General features: G+C 42.5%; 3 protein-coding genes across 4 annotated transcripts in view; 1 reads left to right on the forward strand and 2 right to left on the reverse strand.

The window, feature by feature from the left end:
* LOC109870067 (piggyBac transposable element-derived protein 5-like) overlaps positions 1-3,454 on the reverse strand; it is a 35,204-nt gene extending 31,750 nt beyond the window's left edge. Inside the window, exon 1 of the mRNA XM_020460389.2 lies at positions 2,743-3,454. Coding sequence (XP_020315978.1) covers positions 2,743-3,055 — 313 coding nt within the window. The 5' untranslated portion in view covers positions 3,056-3,454. The remainder of the gene's footprint in view (positions 1-2,742) is intronic.
* Positions 3,455-4,209: 755 nt separating this feature from the next.
* On the forward strand, positions 4,210-15,934 carry cog2 (component of oligomeric golgi complex 2). Of its 2 annotated transcripts, none has more exons than XM_020461001.2 (18): positions 4,210-4,438; positions 4,768-4,929; positions 5,257-5,322; positions 5,450-5,530; positions 7,283-7,386; positions 8,394-8,502; positions 8,659-8,838; positions 9,260-9,384; positions 9,934-10,060; positions 10,273-10,412; positions 11,024-11,085; positions 11,237-11,388; positions 11,644-11,829; positions 12,980-13,052; positions 13,237-13,379; positions 13,565-13,704; positions 14,085-14,265; positions 15,236-15,934. In XM_020461001.2, exons 1-18 carry the CDS (start codon positions 4,382-4,384, stop codon positions 15,341-15,343), a joined length of 2,196 nt encoding a protein of 731 aa, XP_020316590.1. In that variant the 5' UTR covers positions 4,210-4,381; the 3' UTR covers positions 15,344-15,934. The 2 variants fall into 2 exon arrangements, with proteins under 2 accessions (XP_020316590.1, XP_020316591.1); XM_020461002.1 differs by having other exon boundaries at positions 4,225-4,438; positions 5,257-5,316; positions 15,236-15,806.
* A 116-nt stretch (positions 15,935-16,050) lies between these two features.
* Positions 16,051-22,014, reverse strand: agt (angiotensinogen). The gene is made up of 5 exons (XM_020461004.2): positions 21,790-22,014; positions 18,652-19,461; positions 18,248-18,521; positions 17,420-17,576; positions 16,051-17,157 (listed from the first exon to the last, which is right to left on the reverse strand). Exons 2-5 carry the CDS (start codon positions 19,421-19,423, stop codon positions 16,981-16,983), a joined length of 1,380 nt encoding a protein of 459 aa, XP_020316593.1. The 5' UTR covers positions 19,424-19,461; positions 21,790-22,014; the 3' UTR covers positions 16,051-16,980.
* Between the last annotated feature and the right edge of the window lie 1,837 nt (positions 22,015-23,851).

Here is a 23,851-nt window from a genome sequence, read left to right on the forward strand (position 1 = left end):
ATAATATATTGTTATACATTATACTGTAATAAAATATACTGTAATCCATGGGGGGATTGTCCTAATGTGCATACGCATCACCGCAGCGATTTTACTAGGATAATGATGTAAACCAATAGGATGACATTTCAGACCCATGGACATACTTACTAAGTACTCCCTATCCCTGTTATAGCTGTGTGATTTTCATAATGGACTAAATATCAATCATACCGACTCAATCTCTCATTTTGCCTATGAAAACTGCATGTTGTGCAGACATTTTTTAAAGGTTTTATTTATGTATGTAGGAGTAATGTTCCCATATTTACTCTGTCAGCAGAGTCAAACTCACATCTCAAGCTCCACATGAACATGTTGTTTCTCTAGTGGGACCTTGCACTGGATATCCTTGTCCTCAGTGAGCACCCGCTTACTGCATCCAAAACTACAGTTGAGTTAACCTTACCACAGAACCACCTCATGTTCATCTTTCCTGGCCACACCAGCCCTGTGTCCTGCCTATTTGCTCATCTACTAATGGGTTTGATGCAGACAAGCTTTTACTGCTCATTCGATACACCTGCCAGCACTACCATGTGTCAAAAGTCTCAACTAACTTATAGGAAAATACCTAGTCCATTGCACAAATGAATCAACCGAAATGTGTCTTCCTCATTTAACCCAACCCCTCGGAATTAGAGAGGTGCGGGGAGCTTCCTTAATTGATGTCCATGTCATCGGTGCCTGGGGAGTAGGTGTTGTTGGGGGGTTAACTGCCTTGCTCAAGGGCAAAACGGCAGAATGTTCCACTTGAGGATTCGAACCAGCGACCTTTTGGTTACTGGCCCAATGCTATTGGTGGTGAGTGTGAGAAAACAAACGAGGCTCTAGTGGAGAATGCGACAGCCACACATACTGTAGTGTAGACTATAAAGTACAAAGACTTCTGTATGCTGAAGTGATTCCCAAAGCAATGACTTGTGACTGAAATGCATTGGCTAACACTACCACCTGTCACTGCCTGTGTTGATGCCCATACCAAAGCCTACAGGCAGATGGCATGATTTTCTCTCACGTCGTGACAGTGGCACAATGCACCCCCAGACCACCATTTATCGAGAGGGGGGCATTTATTTGCAAGTCACATTTGGTCTCAGTGACAGAGCTTTCAAACAGAGTAATGATGAAGGCAGGAACCTCAACCTACACTTGTTGTGTGATACATCCATAATACTATTTTTTACTTCTATATGACTGATAATCATCTGCAATACAGTACATCGACAATTTTACAGGACATTTGTAAGGATAAGAATGTTACATATTTGGTTAGGTTGTTGCTGGTACTAGTATGGTTTACCCCTTTAAGCATGACATGCAACTGCTCAGTATTCCTTTACAATGGCAGCTGGTCCAAAATATGCATTGGCATACTACAATGCCTTAGTTGGCAAATACATGTGGCCGAACTGGCAAAGATGTTGCACAATGTTATTTGTGTCTGGAGAGAGTGAAGAGAGAGCAGAGAGAGAGGCAGAGAGAGCGGAGAGGGCAGAGAGAAGGAGCCAGAGAGTTAGAGCCAGAGAGAGAGAGCGAGAGCCAGAGAGCGAGAGCGAGAGCGATAGCCAGAGAGAGAAAGAGCGAGAGCCAGAGAGAGAAAGAGCGAGAGCCAGAGAGAGAAAGAGCGAGAGCCAGAGAGAGAAAGAGCGAGAGCCAGAGAGAGAAAGAGCGAGAGCCAGAGAGAGAAAGAGCGAGAGCCAGAGAGAGAAAGAGCGAGAGCCAGAGAGAGAAAGAGCCAGAGCCAGAGAGAGAGATAGCCAGAGAGAGAGATAGCCAGAGAGAGAGAGAGAGAGAGATAGCCAGAGAGAGAGAGAGAGAGATAGCCAGAGAGAGAGAGATAGCCAGAGAGAGAGAGATAGCCAGAGAGAGAGAGAGAGAGATAGCCAGAGAGAGAGAGATAGCCAGAGAGAGAGAGAGAGAGATAGCCAGAGAGAGAGAGATAGCCAGAGAGAGAGAGAGATAGCCAGAGAGAGAGAGCGATAGCCAGAGAGAGAGAGCGATAGCCAGAGAGAGAGAGCGATAGCCAGAGAGAGAGAGCGATAGCCAGAGAGAGAGAGCGATAGCCAGAGAGAGAGAGCGATAGCCAGAGAGAGAGAGCGATAGCCAGAGAGAGAGAGCGATAGCCAGAGAGAGAGAGCGATAGCCAGAGAGAGAGAGCGATAGCCAGAGAGAGAGATAGCCAGAGAGAGAGATAGCCAGAGAGAGAGATAGCCAGAGAGAGAGAGAGCCAGAGAGAGAGATAGCCAGAGAGAGAGATGCAGAGAGTGCTCAAACATGTGTTCTGTGCCAATATTGTCTTTAATTCACTTAGGCACATGTCCTCTATGCCCATTTCCATTTCCTGAGCTACTCACTGTTAACTCATAGTCCTGTGTCTCCACCACATTCCTAGACTGCCACTTCACTGTTTCTAAGATTCTGACCAATCATATAAGCCACAATTCTCCAAGCAATTCATCCATATTGTGTCATGATCCTTAATTAAAGGAAACTTTGCCTTTTTTTCCTCTCTCACTCTCTGGGCCTGCTGTTCCATCAGGACCTACAATCATAGGCTACTCATTAGATGGACACGCACGCTCACGAGATAGAGAATACACACCACACACACACACACACACACACGCGCACACACACACGATGGAGATAATGACCTTAACCTATTAATTCAAGCCAGGCTTTATTCTTGAAATTACATACCATATGTGTCGTTGTAGGGGGCCACCGTGATATCTTGCAGTGTGTCGCTCCATCCATCCTCCTCTGCTTGAGTCTTTGAGATAGACCCGGGTGGACCTCCGTTTTGACAATTCCCAGTCTCACCTGCCCTTTGATCATCCCCGGCCTCCAAGCAACAGTTATCCGAATTCGAGTCACCCGAAGTGCTGTAAAAGGGATTGTCGCTACTGTCATCTCCCGATTCCCCAAAAACATCATCTGAAATCTGCAAGCTCTCGTAGCGTGAGCGGGCCGCCTCCAGGACAGACAGCGCCTTCATTCCACATTCCGCCATCGCTCGTCGATGCACTTGGTAGCTTACAACACCGCACAATATTGGGCATGCAACTATACTGGGAAAAATCCGTTCCACACACACCTACCCACGGGAGATGACAGTCCACTCCCCACTGTGCGCGTTTGATAATTATGCTAGGCCTACTGCAGACTTGACTTGTGATGCGATAACTTCGGCTCTCCCCTTTCTTCAAAGCATCGACCGGAGGGGAGCTGTCCTCATCAAGGCTACTGAAGTTCCCCTCCGCGCTGCGCACAGAGACCGAAATAATCAATATTTATCACTCTCTGCGCATCCTGGTTGGGCCAGCAATTTCGTTGGTGGCTCATACTGTGTAGAGACCTCACCGAATACGCGGTATCTACATGTCAGCTGACCTGGTTGCTCTCCTGTACTGGCCAATAGCGTTGTTATCTCACTGTAACGTCAAATATTACGGTATTAAAGCAGAATTGTGTTCTGATGCGGTTAGAACCTGCATATACCCCATAAATGGATTTTTGCTTATGATATGAATATAAAATACATGTATGATTATTCATAGACATTGCAATAACAGGAACTATTTAAAGTCATTTTTGAAAATGTTGAATGATATCCTGTGAAAAGGAGAGCAACAGCAGGTCAGGATTTGTATGATAAAATCTGTTTCTAAGACCACCATGCTTAGAATAAAACAAACAACGTTCCCCTTGGCGCCCTGTGGGGGTGCAATAGACGGGGTCGCCCCAGTCATCTTACTTGTTGGTATGGTTCCAAAGATTTTTATAACTAACCCAAGATAGAAAATGAATCATAGTGTGCAGAACACGCAAGGAGGTTGACAGAGCCAAGCACGAGCTAGCGACAGCCTATTGGCGCGTTCTACAATGTAGTTGCATATTTTCTTTGAAGTGCGCGTGTGCAATAACTCAATTTGCCCTTGCACTCCTAAACGACTATTTTTTTTTTTTACTTTGGTTAGGTTAAAGTCTACAAAACGTAACCCACTCTGTAACAGATACTAGTTTTGGAAAAATAAAACTGCATTGAGATCAAATGTTTCATAAATGAGAAAAATCTTCTCCCAATGCAGGCCAATGGACTTCCTCTCATCACCATATTTGGTAGTGAGTGGAAACACCAACCGGATGCTTCACATTATACATCCGGTGAAATATCGGTCTCATTGTTCTATCTGTGGTGGTACATTGCCATGTTTGCGGAAGTATAATTTCAGTATTTTTCCCCTCTTCAGAAATGATTTAGCAACCTTTTTTTAAAACTTTATATTATAACTACATGTCCAGCCTTTATCGATTTCAAGGATAGTACGAAAGAAAAATGAATCTGCCAAAGGGGCCGGATTCTCTCTGTTTCGACAAGGACGTGTTTATGAAGGTAGTTAGCTAACAGTAGCTAAGATAATGTCACTTTTCCAAGCTAACGTTAGCTTGTATTGCCATAGGTCAGCTAGCAGTGATCAGCCAAACTGGCTTCATTCCATGTTATCACATCTTGAAAAGACACTAATTATATACGCCTAAATTTGTCTCCTCGTATTTAGCTATCTACCTTCTTCATCAAACAGTTAATACCCGATTAGAAATGGCAAGCAGCTAGCAAGTTAGTTTCTGCTGGACAGATTTTGCATAAGCATTGGCTAGCTAACGTTAACTACATGATCAATCATGATACATGTTTTCTTCTTCATATTCTGTTGCATTCAGGATGACTTCGACGTGGATCAGTTTGTTGCTGATTGCAGAAAGCATGTCCAGCTGGAGGAGATGCGCGAGGACCTTGAGATGTATTACAAACTGCTCAAAACAGCCATGGTGGAGCTCATCAACAAAGACTATGCAGACTTTGTCAACCTCTCCACCAATCTGGTAGGTTCCTATGGCTGTCACGTCCAAGATGCTGCAGTGTCCCCCACCCATACGTGGCATTAATGAACGTTACAACCATGCATTTGTAGCCAAATAACAAGTTGGCAATCCTATTTTATAACGATGTCACTTGAAAGAAACTGGGAGCATCAGCGGAATCTGCTCAGTATGGATGTAGCAATCTAAATGGGTGTGATGATGAAATGCCTGTTTGTTCTTTCAAACAGTTGCTCCAGCTAAGATCAGGACTTTTAAATGTCAATTAGGCCTAATAACTACAGTAGTAGTTAGAGAATAATGGGCATACTTGATGTATAATCTATTTAGGTTGGAATGGACAAAGCCCTGAACCAGCTATCAGTGCCACTGGGTCAGTTGCAGGAAGAGGTACTGGTATGTGCCCTGTTTGACTCTTTTTTTCATATTATGATACATTGATTTCACCTTCATTGCTGTTGACTTGGTCACACACTTTGTCCTATTTATGTATGTTGTATCTTTCTCCCTTTATTTTTTTCAGAGCTTGAGAACATCTGTAAGTGAGGTGATCCAAGCCATTGACAACCAGCTATCAAAGCAAGATGACTTGCAAAACAAAAAGGTTTGTTAACCTGGATTTATACACTACATGACCAAAAGTATGCGTTTGACCTCTGGGTTTTATGGGTATTATGACTCATAACGTGGCACTCTCAAGGTTATACACTACAGGACGCAAAGTATATGGACACCTGCTTGTCGGACATCTCATTCCAAAATCATGGGCATTAATATGTATTTGGTCCCCCCTTTGCTGCTATAACAGCCTCCACTCTTCTGGGAAGGTGTTCCGCTAGATGTTGGAACATTGCTGCAGGCACTTGCTTCCATTCAGCCACGAGCATTAGTGAGTTCGGGCACTGATGTTGGGCGATTAGGCCTGGCTCACAGTCGACATTCAAATTCATCCCAAAAGTGTTCAGTGGGTTTGAGGTCAAGGCACTGTGCAGGCCAGTCATGTTCTTCCACACCGATCTCGACAAACCATTATTATATTTTTGTTGTATTTTACCTCCATTTCCTCCCCAATTTCAATCTTGTCTCATTGCTGCAACTCCCCAACGGGCTCGGGAGGCGAAGGTCAAGTCATGTGTCCTCCGAAACATGACCCGCCAAACCACGCGTCTTAACACCCGCCCACTTAACCCGGAAGCCAGTGTCGGAGATAACACTGCTCACCAGACCACAGAGGTCAGCCTGCAGGCGCCGAGCCCGCCACAAGGAGTCGCTAGTGCGCGATGAGCCAAGTAAAGCCCCCCTGACCAGACCCTCCCCTAACCCAGACGACACTGGGCTTATTGTGTACCGCCCCATAGAACTCCCGATCACGGCCAGTTGTGATACAGCCCGGGATCGAACTCACTAGAACTGCGATCTAGTGCCTTAAACTGCTGCGCCACTCGGGAGGCCTCAACAAACTATTTCTGTATGGACTTCACTTTGTGTTTCATGCTGAAACAGGAAAGGGCCTTCCCCAACGGTTGCCACAAAGTTGGAAGCACAGAATCGTCTAGAATGTCATTGTATGCTGTAGAGTTAAGATTTCCCTTCACTGGAACTAAGGGGCCTAGCCCGAACCATAAAGAATTGGACTGCCAGATGGTGAAGCGTGATTCATCACGCTAGAGAGCGCATTTCCAATGGTGGCGAGCTTTACACCACTCCAGCCGACGCTTATCATTGCGCATGGTGGTCTTAGGCTTGTGTGCGGCTGCACGGCCATGGAAACCCATTTCATGAAGCACCCAACGAACAGGTATTGTGCTGACGTCGCTTCCAGAGGCAGTTTGGAACTCATTAGTGAGTGTTGCAATCGAGGACAGACGATTTTTAAGCTTCAGCACTTGGCGGTCCCGTTTTGTGAGTTTGTGTGGCCTACCACTTCGCGGCTGAGACGTTGTTGCTCCTACATGTTTCAACTTCACAACAACAGCACTTACAGAACCTGGTGCAGCTCTAGTAGGGCAGAAATTTGACAAACTGACTTGTTGGAGAGGTGGCATCCTATGACAGTGCCACTTTGAAAGTCACTGAGCTTTTCAGTAAGGTCATTCTACTGTCAATGTTTGTCTATGGAGATTGCATGGCTGTGTGCTCGATTGTATACACCTGTCAGCAACGGGTGTGGTTGAAATAGCTGAATCCACTAATTTGAATGTGTGTCCACATACTTTCTTTAAATATAGTGTATGGCTACCATTTCAGACATTTGTGTTTCTGTAAAATACAGTATATTTGTATGTGTGTAGCTGGATGCTAGAGATGAGTCTGTTTAAACGGTCATGTTTCTCATTTTTTTGTTCCCCTATACAAGATGTGTGTCACAAGACTCATCCAAGTTGTTCGATCAGTAGAGAAGATTGAAAAAATCCTACATTCTCAGAACTCAAAAGACTCAACATCTCTTGAGATAAGCAGGTATGTAAAAAAATATATAAATTTTTTTTTTTTAAAGGATTGCATCAGCTTTTTGCTGATATGACATATTATAATCTCTAACATACGGATGCATCTAAGTTAGTGATGAGGCAAGGTCACAGAAAGAAGCCATTACCCCATTTTTTTTAAGTGATTCTCCAGGGATGCATGGCTCTCGACCTTGGCCTCTCCCGAGTCCGTACAGGAGTTGAAGCGATGGGACAAGACTGTAACTACCAGTTGGATATCATGAAATTGGGGAGAAAAAGGTGTAAAAAGTACCAAAACAAGTGATGCTCCAGAACATTTGTGTAATTTAAACCAGTAGTCTTGAAAGTGGTGCTCACTAGCCAAAACGGGTCCCTGTTTTTTTTGTGCTACTTCATTCAATTGTGTATAGATTATTTGGACGAATCGGGATTGGGCGAAGGCGGTGCGTAAACTGGTGCAGCACCTGTGTATGGATGATAAACGTTTCCATTAGATTCCACAGCCACAAAGTCAAATTTGGCTATATTGTAAAAATTCATGAATAACAAAATTAGCTTTTTGGCCATGATAAACACGGGCTAAGTTAGTGTAAGGGAGGGGTTTGGCTGACAGTTTTTCCATTAGCGAGGGAGGAGACTCACAATTATTAACTGCATTTCCTCCAGAAGTAAAAAATAATAATAATTTGCTAACTTTTCCCAGATAATTTGACTTTTGTGTAAACGAGATTCAATTGTGTACTATGTCATCCACTTCGTGTGATATGTTTACATCCTTCTTTTTTGGGCAAATCTTATATGTTAGGTATCCTATTCGTACAATATGTGCTTAAGATCCACGACTGAAACTTTAATTTTGACCTTGCTTTTATTATTTTATGAGAATATGGCATCCAGCCAGCATTTCAGGGCCTACCCCTATCCTTGTAGCTATGTCAGCTATATTCATCATGTTATGTATTCTATATATTGGTGTATGTTTCAGTTTCTAAGTTTGCTGTTTCTTTTGCTTTGTAGTCCTCTCTTAGCTGGCCAGATTCTGGAGCGGATTGCCACAGAGTTCAACCAGCTGCAGTTCCATGCTGTCCAAAGCAAGGGCATGCCCCTGCTGGACAAAGTCAGGCCTGTAAGTCAGGTCGTACTATTCAACACTGACAGCACCATTGCATTTCTGGGGTTGATTTTCAGTACACAAACTAGATTAAGGTTAATGGTTGAAAATGGCCGTGCCTGCCCAAGATTCCTTTACTGACACTGTGTCTGTGTACAATCTGTGTTGTAGCGTATTTCCGGCATCACGTCCATGCTACAGCAGTCTTTGGAGGGGCTCCTTATACAGGGCCTCCAGACCTCCAATGTGGATATTGTGCGTCACTGCCTACGCACTTACGCCACCATCGACAAGACCAGGGACGCAGAGGCGCTGGTGGGACAAGTCCTGGTCAAGCCCTACATGGATGAGGTGAGGTGGTGTGGGAGCGGAACCGTCAGGATTAGGTCCTGTATGCTCAGTTGGTAGAGCATGGTGCTTGCAACGCCAGGAATGTGAGTTTGATTCCCGGGACCACCCATGTGTATGCACGCATGACTGTAAAGCATCTGCTAAATAGCATATAAAGAAGAGCGTTTAGGGCTAGTGTCCCATATCCAGATTAAGCCTACTCCTGGACTAACAATCATGATTTTTAATTGCATTTAAGTCCAGGCATAAACTTAATCTGGTTTCTGGGACACTCTCTTAGTGTCTAGCTCACCAATATATTTATGAAATGATGCGGAAATGGACAATTCAAGAACTTAATGTACTGTGTTCTTCTTCAGAGATGAATTCTATGCTTCCTCTACATAAACAGTACTTCACCTGACTATTTTGTTGTCAACAGGTCATCGTTGAACAGCTGGTCAAGTCCACCCCCAATGGCCTTCAAATAATGTACACCAAGCTATTAGAGTTTGTGCCGCATCACTGTAGACTGCTGCGCGAGGTGACTGGAATGGCCATTTCAAGGTACCCGCCATAGCTGAGCTGGATGTCAATGTTCTGAAGGCATTTCTCCCGACAGATATAAGAAAGTATATGGTAGAATGGCCATAAGGTGCTACAGAGGGTAGTGCGTACAGCCAAGTACATCACTGGGCCCAAGCTTTCTGACATCCAGGACCTTTATACTAGGCGGTGTCAGAGGAAGGCCCAAAAAATTCTCCAAGACTCCAGTCACCCAAGTCATGAACTGTTTTCTCTGCTACCGCACCGGCAAGCGGTACCGGTGCGCCAAGCCTAGGTCCAAAAGGCTCCTTAACAGCTTCTACCTCCAAGCCATAAGACTGCTGAACAATCAATCAAACGGCCACCCGGACTATTTACATTTACTTTAGTTTATTTAGTAAACATTTTCTTAACTCTATTTTAGTAAGACTGTCTAGTTGATTAATAAGGGCTTGTAAGTAAGCATTTCACGACGTGTGTGACAAATACAATTTCATTTGAGTTACGTTCATAACCTATGAATTTCTTATTTGTTCTTTCTCATGTCTTTGCTTTCTGCTTTCTGTCCAGTGAAAAGGCAGACATAGTGCCTGGATACGACTTCTTGGTGAACTCCGTTTGGCCTGAAATCATCAAAGGTATCGAGGAGAGAATCCCCTCTCTCTTCAACGCGGGCAACCCTGACACCTTTTATGAGGTACATACTGTAACGACCCAATCTCGTTCTTCTGGCATCAAAGTAGTCCTATGGCGTCATATAAAACCATTAGAAGCCAGTCTCTTTGGCAGTGTTCAACAGAGCTTGGAAATACAATGGAAATAGTAATGGAAACACTGACCCTGACAAGTCCTACTCTACTAGTAGGAGAGAGTGACCAGATTCGGTTCATGTCTGTATCTATTTTGCAGAGGTACACAATCAGCATGGACTTTGTGAGGAAGTTTGATAGGCAGTGTGGCTCCCAAGCCAGTGTGAGGAGACTGAGAGCTCACGCCTCCTATCAGAGCTTCCACAACAAGTGGAACCTACCTGTCTACTTCCAGCTCCGGTGAGTAGCTGCGTGATCCAAGACACTTTGACTTCTGTGCATCCTGTACTGACCTTCTGTGCTTGATTTTGCACCATTTAATTGTCACCTACCCTGCTGATGTCCAGTCATCAGTTTTACTTCCTGGATATTGTGCTGATATCATGTTACACATAGAGATAAGAAGATGACAGTTACGGGTTATAAGTAACTGTGTCCAACACAAGGCTCCTGATGAATACTCCCTCTAAGGAAATATTGATCCTCTATAGAGTCAACGTGAAGGTTGTTGGACTCTCTGTGCCTTGCACTGTTTGTCAACCAGCCTCTGCACATTTCACAATGGAAAGTCTGTCATGCTGCACATGCTTCAAATTGTGTGCTTTCAATTCCATCACAGCTGCATGTTGTGTAATGGCTGTTGCTATCTGTTTTACAGTCAAGATTGTTTTGAGAATGCGCTTTGCTATTTATCTTATTGTAAAGAATAATCATCCTCTTTTGCAATACCATTTCTACAAAAATGGAGATTGGAAAAATCAATTTAGAACTGTTTTGCTCAAAATAAGCAAGCTAGCTTATACGTGTTTAATAGCGATGCATTAACTTGTTGTTCCCGATCTCTGTCACAGGTACAAGGAAATTGCTGCATGTTTAGAGAATGCTATTACTGATGGGATAGAGACAGCACCAGGTTAGTAGCTATACTCAACTTTAATGTATAAATGGATAAGTTATATTTCATTAATCATTACCACAAAAGGCAATATTACATGCTGGCTTGTATTACCTGCTCCCTACACCCCCCCCCCCCCCCACCCCCCCTTACACACTCTATTCCTCAGCGGGCAGCTGCTACCACCTGCTGGTGTCCCAGGTGTTGTGGAACAGCTTGGTCAGGTGCTGGGCGGAAAAGGTCTACCTGCCCCCGTTGTCTCACCGCTTCTGGAAGCTCACCCTGCAGCTCATCTCACGCTACTCCAAGTTCCTCACTGAGGTACAGCCTCCAACATGGGAACCCAGCTTTCCTCAAACAGGGCAACCCAAAATTCCTCCAACATGGAAACCCAACCTTTCCACTACAATATTAACGCTAGTGTACATAGTGTCTATGGATTCAGTGATACCTCTATTAATCTAGTGTTCAATGTAGCCTGCAGTATTCCAGTGTTTTAAAGCAGCAGGAATGAACAAAGGAAATGCTGGTCCTATTAAGTTGTCATGATTGGTGTTTCTGGACCCTGTCTCCTAGATGCTGACTAAATCTCCCTCCACGGAGGTCAGTAAAGACCCTGTGAGGCCCCTCCCCAGCTCCGCCTCCTCCACGTCCAGTCGCACCTCTCAGGATGATGGGGGCAGTGAGAGTGGCAGCCCAGCAACCCTATCTACCAAACAGCTGGTTTTTATAGCCTCTGATGTGGACAAACTACAGGACCAGGTAGTGATATGGACCAATCATGACCAAGATCCTGAAAAATAAGCCAATTAAGTTTTGTACTGTATTTTTTAAATTTAATTTAATTTCACCATTATTTAACCAGGTAGGCTAGTTGAGAACAAGTTCTCATTTGCAACTGCGACCTGGCCAAGATAAAGCAAAGCAGTTCGACATGTACAACAACACAGAGTTACACATGGAATAAACAAACATACAGTTAATAATACAGTAGAAATGTCTATATACAGCATGTGCAAATGAGGTAGGATAAGGGAGGTAAGGCAATAAATAGGTCATGGTGGTGAAGTAATTACAATATAGCAATTAAACACTGAAATGGTAGATGTGCAGAAGATGAATGTGCAAGTATAGATACTGGGGTGCAAAGGAGCAAGATAAATGAAATAAATACAGTATGGGGATGAGGTGGTTGGATGGGCTATTTACGGATGGGCTATTTACAGATGGGCTATGTACAGGTGCAGTGATATGTGAGCTGCTTTGACAGCCGGTGCTTAAAGCTAGTGAGGGAGATATGGGTCTCCAGCTTCAGTGATTTTTGCAGTTTGTTCCAGTCATTGGCAGCAGAGAACTGGAAGGAACGGCGGCCAAAGGAAGAATTGGCTTTGGGGATGAACAGTGAGATATACCTGCTGGAGCACGTGCTACGGGTTGGGTGCTGCTATGGTGACCAGTGAGCTGAGATAAGGCGGGGCTTTACCTAGCAGAGACTTGTAGATGACCTGGAGCCAGTGGGTTTGGCAACGAGTTTGAAGCGAGGCCCAGCCAACGAGAGCGTACAGGTCGCACTGGTGGGTTGTATATGGGGCTTTGGTGACAAATGGATGGCACTGTGATAGACTGCATCCAATTTGTTGAGTAGAGTGTTGGAGGCTATTTTGTAAATGACATCGCCAAAGTCGAGGATCGGTAGGATGGTCAGTTTTACGAGGTCAGTTTTACCTTCCAAGAAGACTCTTTTTTTTTTTTTTTTTTTTTTTTTTTACACACATTTCTTAATAGATGTGGTTTTTAATTTTAAGAATGACTTTTAGGGGTAGGCAACATAACATAGATATGCAATTGCGTTAACCTTGTTATTTTTGCATCATTAGTTTTCTTTACCATTAAACATTTGCCTTTCTCACAGATTCCTGAACTTTCTAAGATGATTATGCAGAAACTGGAGGTCATTGGGTACAAAAACTTTGTAATTGTTGGAGGTATGTCGTCATCATCATGCTTGAAAGATTAAATGCACAAACTGATACCTTGCTCCAGACAGTGTTCAATCATGATACTTATTCCTTCAGCTGTTACTGTTCTCTTACTGCAAGTCAGTTGATATATTGCCTTTTGATTGCCTTTTTGACAAGTGTCCTTCCATGCCCTGTGTTCTCTCCCCAGAGGCCCTAGAAGACTCCAAAGCCTCCCTGTCTGGCTGCATTCCCACCCTGAACAGCAAGATGACTCAGCATTTAACTGAGAGGTGCTTTCGCTTCCTGAAGAGTGCCTCTGAGGTCCCCCGACTATACCGAAGGACCAACAAAGTGAGAAGGCCTGCCCCTCCGGCGTCATCCTCCCAAGACAATGGAGCAGTGCTCCCATTAGGCTTCAACGTTACTGAGATTATTAGAGAACATCTGCTGTATAGTACCAAAATATTGAAAAGTGCACCATAGTCACAGCAGTCACAAGCTTGAAAATATGTGCCTGTTCTTCATCTACTGTATAGGAAGTTCCCTTCAGAGCTTCTGCCTACATGGACAACGCCCTGCGGCCGCTGCACCAGCTCCTAAGCGACTCCAAAGACATGGTGAAGCCCTCCATCGCCCAGGACTGGCTTCGGGTCGCACTCAATGATTGCACTCAGAGGTAGGGGGACTCTGCTGTCTGTTAGACTTCCTGTGTAGGCAAGTACAGTATACTGTAAAGGATGGCTGGAGACCACTTCATGAATGGGAAAATGAGATCCTGTGAAGATAATTCTAGTCCACATATACAGCTTTCAATTTGAATGCATGCCAAAGTCTTTAGTCCTGGTAACGTGTTATAATAATATTTAATCAAATTAGGTTGACTCTCTAGGGCCAGTGCAGTGAGTCACAATGTTTTGTCCTAAGAATTGCACCACACAAGGACACAAACTAACAATTGAATTGAATTCAAGGACAGTCAACCTCACACACTTAAGTAGCTTTTTGGTCTGCTCCACCAAGCACAAAATACTAATTTTCCATCTTGACATTGGGCAGATATTTTGAAACCATATCAGATGTTTTGAGTTCCGTTAAAAAAATGGAGGAAAGTTTAAAGAGACTGAAGCAAGCGAGGAAAACGGCAACCACCAACACGATAGGTACCACTGGAGGCCCCACAGATGACAGCAAGATCCGCCTGCAGCTGGCCTTGGATGTGGAGTACCTGGGAGAGCAGGTAGGGTTCACCCTGTTAGAGAACCCAAACTTATCTTGTATTTGTCCTTTGACTATGTTATAGAAAGACAGTATGTTTAACTCAAACAATGGGAAGGCAGGTCAGGAAAACCCCAGAATAATTGTTGTGATGGTAAGCCTTCAATACCACAAAGACTCCAGCCACCCGAGTCATCGACTGTTCTCTCTGCTACCGCACGGCAAGCGGTACCGGAGCGCCAAGTCTAGGTCCAAGAGGCTTCTAAGCAGCTTCTACCCCCAAGCCATAAGACTCCTGAACATCTAATCAAATGGCTACCCGGACTATTTGAATTGCCCCCCCCCCCCCTCTTTTACACTGCTGCTACTCTGTTATCTATGCATATTCACTTTAATAACTCTACCTACATGTACATATTCAATCAAATTGTATTTGTCACATGCGCTGAATACAACACGCGTAGACCTTTTTTTTCTTCTTTTTTTTTAAGAATAAGAAATCAAATTAAACAATAATTAAAGAGCAGCAGTAAAATAACAATAATGAGGCTATATACAGGGGGTACCGGTACAGAGTCAATGTGCGGGGGCACCGGTTAGTCAAGGTAATTGAGGTAATATGTACATGTAGGTAGAGTTATTAAAGTGACTATGCATAGATAATAACAGAGTAGCAGCAGTGTAAAAGAGGGGGGTATGCAAATAGTCTGGGTAGCCATTTGATTGGATGTTCAGGAGTCTTATGGCTTGGGGATAATATTACCTCGGCAAAGCGGTGCCCCCGCACATTGACTCTGTACCGGTACCCCCTGTATATAGCCTCGTTATTTTACTGCTGCTCTTTAATTATTTGTTACTTTTCTTTGGGTATTTTTCTTAACTGTATTATTGGTTAAGGGCTTGTAAGTAAGCATTTCACTGTAAGGTCTACCTACACCTCTTGTATTCGGTGTATGTGACAAATAAAATTTGATGTTTGTTTCCCATGACAGATTCAGAAGATGGGTCTGCAACCTGCCGACATCACCATGTTCTCAACACTAAATGACTTGGTCCAAGGAGCACAGGACGTGACTCCATCAGAGCAGGCTGTACCATAATCCTGCACCGATATGAATGTATCTGTATGCTCGTAGTTAGAAGGAAGAAAGCACAATGAGGGACTGGGTCTTATTTATTTTGAACGCTAATCATATGAAAGATGGTATTGAAATCAAGAGAACTTCAACATTTTAATTTTCAATAGTAATTCAATATATCTTACTGGCCCCCTGACTGTCCATAACAGCAAATGTGTAATGTAATGGGGTCAAAGGGGGTTAACCCTAACCCTCTATGCCTGCCTGAGAATTCACTGTACGTTCAATAATGCAAGTTATGTCATCATACAAAAGAGATACTGGCAAAAAGTAGACCAGAGCAGCTTCTTGGTCTACTTTTTTAGTGAAGGATAAAGATATTGTACATCGTGAACAGAGTTGGTGAAGGATGAGATTGTACATTTTTAAATAAGGTGAATCAAAGTTGTAATAACCTTGGTAATAAAAGCTTTCGATCTTTGTATGTTGTTGTGTAAATGTGAATCAAGTTCTGCTGTTATGAGGGGTGACCTGATAAGGCATAACATAAAGCTCAGTGACATTCAGTTCATTTGAGAGACAGGGATCCGACTTCATTATTTACGGTCTGGTTTTGCGAAGAGGTTTGTCATTATTAGCCCCATGTTATCTAAACCTTTAAGTCTCAGGAGAAATATAGTCAGTAGCTGTTCCCTTTTTTTTTAAGGATTTTTCAAGACAAATGGACATTTCAACAATAGAGAAACAATGTTTTATTCATGCATTCGCAAACAAAACAAACTCTTAGAATATACAAATTCAGACCTTTCAATAATCCTATCAACCATGTCTACCTTTATCATAGCAAACAGTAAGTACATTGCTGTAATTCTACAATGTATATTAGACACAAAGATCTGCATAATGTTAGATATAGGTGTCAGGAAGGCCCTAAAAATTGTCAAAGACTCCAGCCATCCTAGTCATAGACTGTTCTCTCTGCTACCACACAGCAAGCGGTACCAGAGTGCCAAGTCTAGGTCCAAGAGGCTTCTAAACAGCTTCTACCCCCAAGCCATAAGACTCCTGAACAGCGAATCAAATCTGGCTACCCAGACTATTTGCACCCCCCCTTGTTGCTACTACTCTGTTATTATCTATGCATAGTCACTTTAATAACTCTACATGTACATAATTACCTCAGTTACCTCGACACCGGTGCCCCCCTGCAAATTGACTCTGTACCGGTACCCCCTGTATATAGCCCCGCTATTGTTATTTACTGCTGCCCTTTAATTATTTGTTATTCTTATCTCTTACTTTTTTAGGGATTTTCTTAAAACTGCGTTGTTGGTTAAGGGCTTGTAAGTAAGCGTTTCACTGTAAGGTCTACACCTGTGGTATTTGGCGCATGTGACAAATACAATTTGATTTGATTTGAATGTGCTCTATGTGAATACATTACATCTTAATACAGCGTAATATTGTGTTTTTTCACAAACATGACGCATGATGTATACATAAGTTCTTAACTCCTGGAATAAATGATCATACTAGTAAGGGAACATGCAATATTGCATTGATCTGTCAGTACAAACCCACAAGTCTGCTGATCCAGGAGGCTTTCATGTGCATTCTTCTGCAGTTGGTCACAGATTTGTTATGTTGATGTAGAAGCCCTAAAGAGTCGGGTTTCTTATTTTTCCCAGCATGAGAATGGCATTGGAGTTTCCCTCTACAATAGCGAAGAAGAAGGGCCTGTTGACAGTGAATTTGAGGGGAACCCCTTCATCTTGGGTCTTGTCTTGAGTCTCAGCACCACCTTCAGACATCTCAAACATGACTTTGTTGAACACCTGGAAGAGATGCACTACTACAATGAGCTCCAAGTCACCATTAGATTGCAACAAATTATTGCAAAAGACTATAGGAGTACTAGAGTACCAACAGTTCTTTCCCCCATTCTCTCTCTTTTGTCTATTTGCATTCACCACACATAGTAGGCTGCAATTTGTTTAAGGTACTGTTTAGTTTAGTATCTATCTGCTCCCTATCGCAGGTTTCTGTAAACATATTTTTGTTGTTCCAATACCACTAAGGGGGAAATCTAGATCTTACCTTATCAACACTGAACGGCTTCTTACTGCTGAGTCTCTCAAACTCAGCATCTGAACCCAGCAGACTTTTCTCAATCTCAGCTGCCATGTCAAAGAGCAATGACCTTAGGTCAGTCAAGGCTGTCATGGAGAACTTGGGCAGAGACAGTTCCAGGAACCTACAGGGAAAACAACAGACCAGTTTGCACAGTGCTTATTTCTGTCCCTATTCCTGATAGCTGCTACAGTACATGTTCCATTAAAGCTGGAATCCTTAGTTGCTACATCCATTTAAGGACTTATAAATTAATGATATATACCCATTGATTCTTGAAGAATATAACCTATAAATGCCTCATGAGCTTAGTTTAACCCCATCAGAATCCAAAATATAAGCTTGTTTTACTCCATTGTTTGCATAAACAAACACTGTATGGCCTCAAAACTTGGTTAAAATTATAATGTTGATATAATGGATGGCCAGTCCTTGCATCCATAGGCTCTGTCTTTGAATTTGAGAGTGGTTACATTTTTCCAGGCCCATACTTCTGCTTTTTACCCAAACACAGGCGGGGTGACGGCTTTATTGTTGTTTCAATTAAGGATTCTACTTTTAAAATAGCTTACTATTGATCAAATAATTTTGTCTTTCCACAAATCTTTGTGGCGCAAAGTGTGAACTGAAAAATAGATATTCTCCTCGGGACAGAAATATATTGAGCTCCAATATTTCAGTAATAGTTATCAATGTTTAATGCAGCACATAATACAGCACTTGTAGGTGTCATCATAGGTAACATAAATCTGTCAGAAACATTGCAAGATGGAGCTCAGATATTTTCTGACTTACCCCTCCTTCAGATGCCTGTTCCAGCCAGAGATGATGTCTGACTGTAGTCGAGACTCCATGTCATGCAGGCTGCTCCCCTCGTGAGGCAGCACCAGCAGCATGTAGGCCCGTTTGCTCAGAGATAGTTTCACCACGGTGCACTTCCTGTCCTTATCATTCAGGTACTTGTAGGTGCCTGTGTGGGTCATGAGAGGGACCATGACAGTTGTTGTTGCATCAACCTTGAACTCCTGCATGGTAGTTTTCTCTGTCTGGAACGCCTTCCTCCAGTTGCCTGAAAAAGGGAAAAATAGCTTGTTTGTTGCTTATGATGTGGAACTGTTTTTGTCTGCTGCTGCAATATTTTGACACTGCTATTGTACTGTATGTGTTTTTTGGCTTGTGTGAAAACTATGAGTGTTTACCTTTGAAATGGACAGAGCTGACAAACAATAGATCTGTGGTTGAGCTAAGGTCCTTGAACAGGCTCGTGATTTTCCTGTCTGATGTCTTCTGGATGAAGTTGTTGATCTGGGTCTCAGCTTCCTGGGGTTGGGAGAAATCCACTGCTCTGATGTACGAGGCATCAGAGAAGTCCTGGGTGCCTTGGACAAAGTCCTTCGAGAGGTCAGCGCCCTTGCGAGCAAAGGCCCACACACAAGTGTTGATCTCATCCTTGGGTCCATCCACCAGGGAATTGATGTCCTGCAGAGTGCGAAGAACATTGTGGCCGTCCACTAGGGAGACACAGTCGTCTCTGTCCGTGTCCCTGTTCAGGCCCAGCAGCTGCTGGTAAGGGATGGCTGTTTTTTTGGAGGCCCCCAGGTACAAGGTGACCAGAGAGCCATAGGTGTTCATGGGCGAGAGCAAGGTGTTGGAGTCCTTTTGCTTGCTGCTCAGAGCCTTGTACATCCGGAGGCCCAGAGAGTTGAGCAGCTCTGCCAGTACAGCAGTGCGCTGAGTGACGTTCTGTTTCAGTCTGTCAGTGCCTGAGAAGTCTCGAGTGTCAGGCACCACACTGTCATTGTTAAGGGGGGTCAAAGGGACAGTCTCCAAAGGTTTGGTCACTTCGGTTTTGATGGTCTCACAGCTGACGTTCTCAGAGGCGAAGAGGTTAAATGGGTGGACATATACACGGTTCGCTAGGCCTACCGAGAGGCAGGAGAGCAGAAGGAGAGGGCAAAATATATGACGCATGTTCTGCCTTTTTGGCCAGAGATTTCCTTTGAATATTTCTGTGAAGAGATAGAAAAGGGTCATAGGGTTAATTCTGTCAGTGCCTGTTACTATTTCAAGCCATGGCTTTGTTATCAATGTTTACCATCTCAAATCATGATTGGCTGCCTGGAACATTGAACTGAGGTCACTTGTCTAGAACACACCCCCGCAGGTAAGGACACCAGATAGCATATGAACACGTCATAAGCCATTAAAAACATGTTTAGAAGAACAGGAAATTAGCTTTAAAATTGCAAAATTTTCTCTCAGCCTCATAGCAAATATTTAGAATAGCAGGAAATTAGCTCTAAACAGAAACATTTTCTCTCAGCCTCATGGCAAAATGCAGGCTTGCTAAGCGGGGGTCTAAGCGTAGGGCAGCGAAATTGCACTACGCCACTGGCTGAGGTCTGTCTGTCAGTGATTGATTTATTTTGACTTTATCTGTCCTTTTCTTTTTGGATAGTGAATGGGATGCTGGCTCGCCTTCAGCTGCAGAGGTCAGTGGGTTAGAGGTTAGGCCATAGCAAGTACATATGGAACTGACCACAAAGAAAAACAGCTTAGCCACTATCCAAACATACGTCCAACCCTAAATTCTGATTATATAGATCTGCTAAGGGGAGCTAATTAATATCTTGGCTTAGACAACTCTTACATCCCAGTTAGCAAAATTACATTGAAAATATATTTATTGTAGGTTCTGAATGAAAGGTGGAAATACATAAGAATATTTTCCGTGCGTTGAAAATATGTATTTTCCAGACATTGAAAGGACATTTTCTGGACGTTGAAAATATGTATTTTCCGACCATTGATTTCAGGTAAATTTTCGGTTCCAATTTAAAGTTGAAAATACGTATTTTCCAGACGTTGAAATCAGGTTCATTTTCGGTTCTAAATGAAAGTTGAAAATAAATAATTTACGGACTCGATTCTATGGCCAAATTTTAACGACACATACATTCTCAATAAGTAAGCATTATATCACAATAATATTTGTTCTATCCATGTAACATTCAACTGAAGATCTGCTCCCATCTATCACATGCTTTTACATTACATTTTCTAAAGCTTATAAAACTGGTGGCAACATAGTCCAACCTATAGAGTAAACCAACAGACCACTTCAACTACAATAACATTCTCAGTAACGGTTACAGAAATATATTTTTTATTTCTATGACTGTGATATGTTGTTGTTTATCTACCTGTTGTTTATCTAGAGCACAGTAGAGCACAGTAGAGTACAGTACAGTTAAATTCAGTAGAGTACAGCACAGTTTAGTTCAGTAGAGTAGAGTACATTCGAGTAAATTAGGGTACAATATAGTACATTATACTACTCTATACTCTACTGTGCTGAACTATACTTTACTGTACTCTACTGTGCTCTAATGTATTGTACTGCACTCTACTGTACTGTAGTATGCTCTACTTTTATTTACTGTACTGTACTCTGCTGTGCTGTAATGTGCAGTACTGTAATGTACTCTGCTGTGCTCTACTGTACTGTACTGTGCTGTCCAAACTTGTGAAACATAGACGTCTATGTTTGGCCCAAATATAGGCCGGTCCGGACCGGCCTTGATTTCAACATCCATCGACGTCTGGTCCGGACCGGCCTATATTTGGGCCAAACATAGATGTCTATAATCGGTCAAATTTGATCTGGTCCGGACGTGAACCAAAGATAGACGTCTAAGTTTGGGCCAAATTAAGGCTGGTACGGACTGGACCAAACAAAAGACGTCAGCATCAGTCCATGCTAAGTGGGATAGGCCTACTTATCCATAAATACCACTTTTTTCAAATGATCACTCCATATTGTTACTTAAACATAGCCAATGAAATGTACTTTATTCTTTGTGTTGGATGACTACCAAATAATGAGAGTTCTGGAAGTACAGAACAAACACAAGAGCCTCCTCTTTCTGGGAATACATGGCCTGGATTAATGATTAGGTTTACAGTAAGCAAAGATATTGGGTCATTTAAATAAATAAATAAAACGCTGAAATTCTCTTTTTTGTACACTATGTTTGAATGCTTCCCTTCTCCTTCCCTTTTCTTAAACAAGGTACAGAATATGTTTCCAACAAATACAGTATTGTATGGTAAAACCCAGAAGTGTTGCTGGAGTAAGTCTCCTTGTTTTAATTTAAAACTTGAAGACATTCACTATCTTGATAAACAGAGGTCAATATTTATTACATAGATTTTTAAGACAAATCATATTCCCTCTCTCATGTCTCCTGAATCACAGCTTTTTGACACTCTATAAACGCAAACACTGTACTTCTGTACAAGTACATTGAAAGTGAAATGAGAAAGCTTTGCCTTACCTTGTGATGGCTTGCTATTGCTGTAGCCTAACTGAGGTCAGCAGTGGACTTGCTGTCTGTCTTAAAAAAACGAATAGCTCTGAACCCCTGAGTTACTCATTAACTAGACCATTGCGTCACTGAGTATTCTGTGATGTTCCAGAGTGTCTTTTGTACTTGCTGATAAATAAATTGCTCAGAGCAGAAGACCACCCTGTTGTCCTTGTGCCCAATGTATTTACTCTGAACATGACGCAAGCAGTGGTTTGCGGGATTAACTGACTTTCACAAGAGGAAACCAGGAAATTGTGTCAGACAGGTTTTCCATCTCTTGGGTTGGAATCACAAAGTGTGTAAGAAAAATACAATTTGTTTGTGTATGTTTGTGTTCTTAGTGCATTGCAGCAAGCCTTTATAGGAAAAGGTCAACATTATAGTTTGGCTGCACCCACTGAACATCTGAGGTTTTTACATCACAAAATATGATAACACTTTGTTGTCAGCGCCCTAAATAAGGTTTATATCACACATTTTATTTATAGATATAATAAATGATAATGTCAGTTTATGTCAACCACTACATGCTATGCATTACTTGTAAAGAATGTGTTACATACAAACATGAGGAACACTTTTGCCCTCACAACAGCCTCAACTCATCAGGGCATGGACTCTAAAAGGTGTCGAAAGCTTTCCACAGGGATGCTGGCCCATGTTGACTCCAATGCTTCCCACAGTTGTGTCAAATTGGCTGGATGTCCTTTGGGTGGTGGACCATTCTTGATACACAAGGCACTTAAATGTTGTATCTTGCCCAATCACCCTCTGAATGGTACACATACACAATCCATGTCACAATTGTTGCAAGGCTTAAAAATAATTATTTAACCTGTCTCCTCCCCTTCATCTACACGGATTAAAGTGGTTTTAACAAGTGACATCAATAAGGGATCAAAGCTTTCACCGGGATTCAGCTGGTCAGTCTATGTCATTGAAAGAGCAGTTCTTAATGTTTGTATACTCGGTGGACCCAAAATGGTTAGTTAAAATAATAACTATCAAAAAGCAGAGTCCCTTTTTGCTGAAACAATACTGCCACCAACTGAATTGTTTTGGTAACTTCACTTCAATCCAACGCCTGTTCCACGTTGGTTCAATTTAATTTTATTGAAGTGACATGGAAACAACGTTGATTCAACCTGTGCGTGCCCAGTGGGATGTTCCGTATTGATGAAAATACTGTAATATGGAGTTGGGTTATGGTGGATTATGTTAATCGTTTATGGTGGATTATGTTATTTTGTCTTTATCATTCATTTATATATTATTACTCTGAACATACATTTATATAAGTATTCACACACCTGAGTCAATTCTTTGTAGAATCACTTTTAGCAATTACAGCTTTATGGGTATGTCTCTGAGAGCTTTCTACACCTGGATTGTGCAACATTTGCCAATTATTCTTTTCAAAATTCTTCAAGCTCTATCAAATTGGTTCTGATCATTGCTAGACCACCATTTTCAGGTTTTGCCATAGATTGTCAAGTAGATTAAGGTCAATAATCTAAAACACAAGGCCACTCAGGAACATTCATTGTCTTCTTGGTAAGCAACTCCAGTGTAGATTTGGCCTTGTGTTTTAGGTTATTGTCCTGCTGAAAGGTGAATTCATCTCCTAGTGTCTGGTGGAAAGCAGATTGAACCAGGTTTCCCTCTAGGATTTTGCCTGTTCTAAGCTCTATTCTGTTTCTTTTATCCCCCCCAAAATTGCTGATGACAAGCATACCCTTAACGCGATGCAGGCACCACCATGCTTGAAGATATGAAGAGTGGTACTTAGTGATGTTTTGTGTTGGACTTGCCCCAAACATAACGTTTTGTATTCAGGACATAAAGTTAATTTCTTTGCCACATTTTTTGTAATTTTACTTTATTGCGTTATTGCAAACAGGATGCGTGTTTTGGAATATTTTTATTCTGTACAGGCTTCCTTCTTTTCACTCTGTCAATAAGGTTATTATTGTGGAGAAACTACAATGTTGTTGATCCATCCTCAGTTTTCTCCAATCACAGACATTAA

Source organism: Oncorhynchus kisutch, linkage group LG25 (assembly GCF_002021735.2).
Source record: "Oncorhynchus kisutch isolate 150728-3 linkage group LG25, Okis_V2, whole genome shotgun sequence".
In the NCBI taxonomy this organism is placed as follows: domain Eukaryota; kingdom Metazoa; phylum Chordata; class Actinopteri; order Salmoniformes; family Salmonidae; genus Oncorhynchus; species Oncorhynchus kisutch.

Excerpts from the sequence above, each read along its gene's own strand:
- cog2 (XM_020461001.2), top strand. The coding sequence starts at position 4,382 with ATGAATCTGCCAAAGGGGCCGGATTCTCTCTGTTTCGACAAGGACGTG. Across the intron at positions 7,387-8,393 it reads ACATCTCTTGAGATAAGCAG|TCCTCTCTTAGCTGGCCAGA; the intron begins GTATGTAAAAAA and ends TTTGCTTTGTAG. Across the intron at positions 9,385-9,933 it reads ACTGGAATGGCCATTTCAAG|TGAAAAGGCAGACATAGTGC; the intron begins GTACCCGCCATA and ends CTTTCTGTCCAG.
- agt (XM_020461004.2), bottom strand. The coding sequence starts at position 19,423 with ATGCGTCATATATTTTGCCCTCTCCTTCTGCTCTCCTGCCTCTCGGTA. Across the intron at positions 18,522-18,651 it reads CAGCTCTGTCCATTTCAAAG|GCAACTGGAGGAAGGCGTTC; the intron begins GTAAACACTCAT and ends TCCCTTTTTCAG. Across the intron at positions 17,158-17,419 it reads AGCCGTTCAGTGTTGATAAG|GTGTTCAACAAAGTCATGTT; the intron begins GTAAGATCTAGA and ends CATCTCTTCCAG.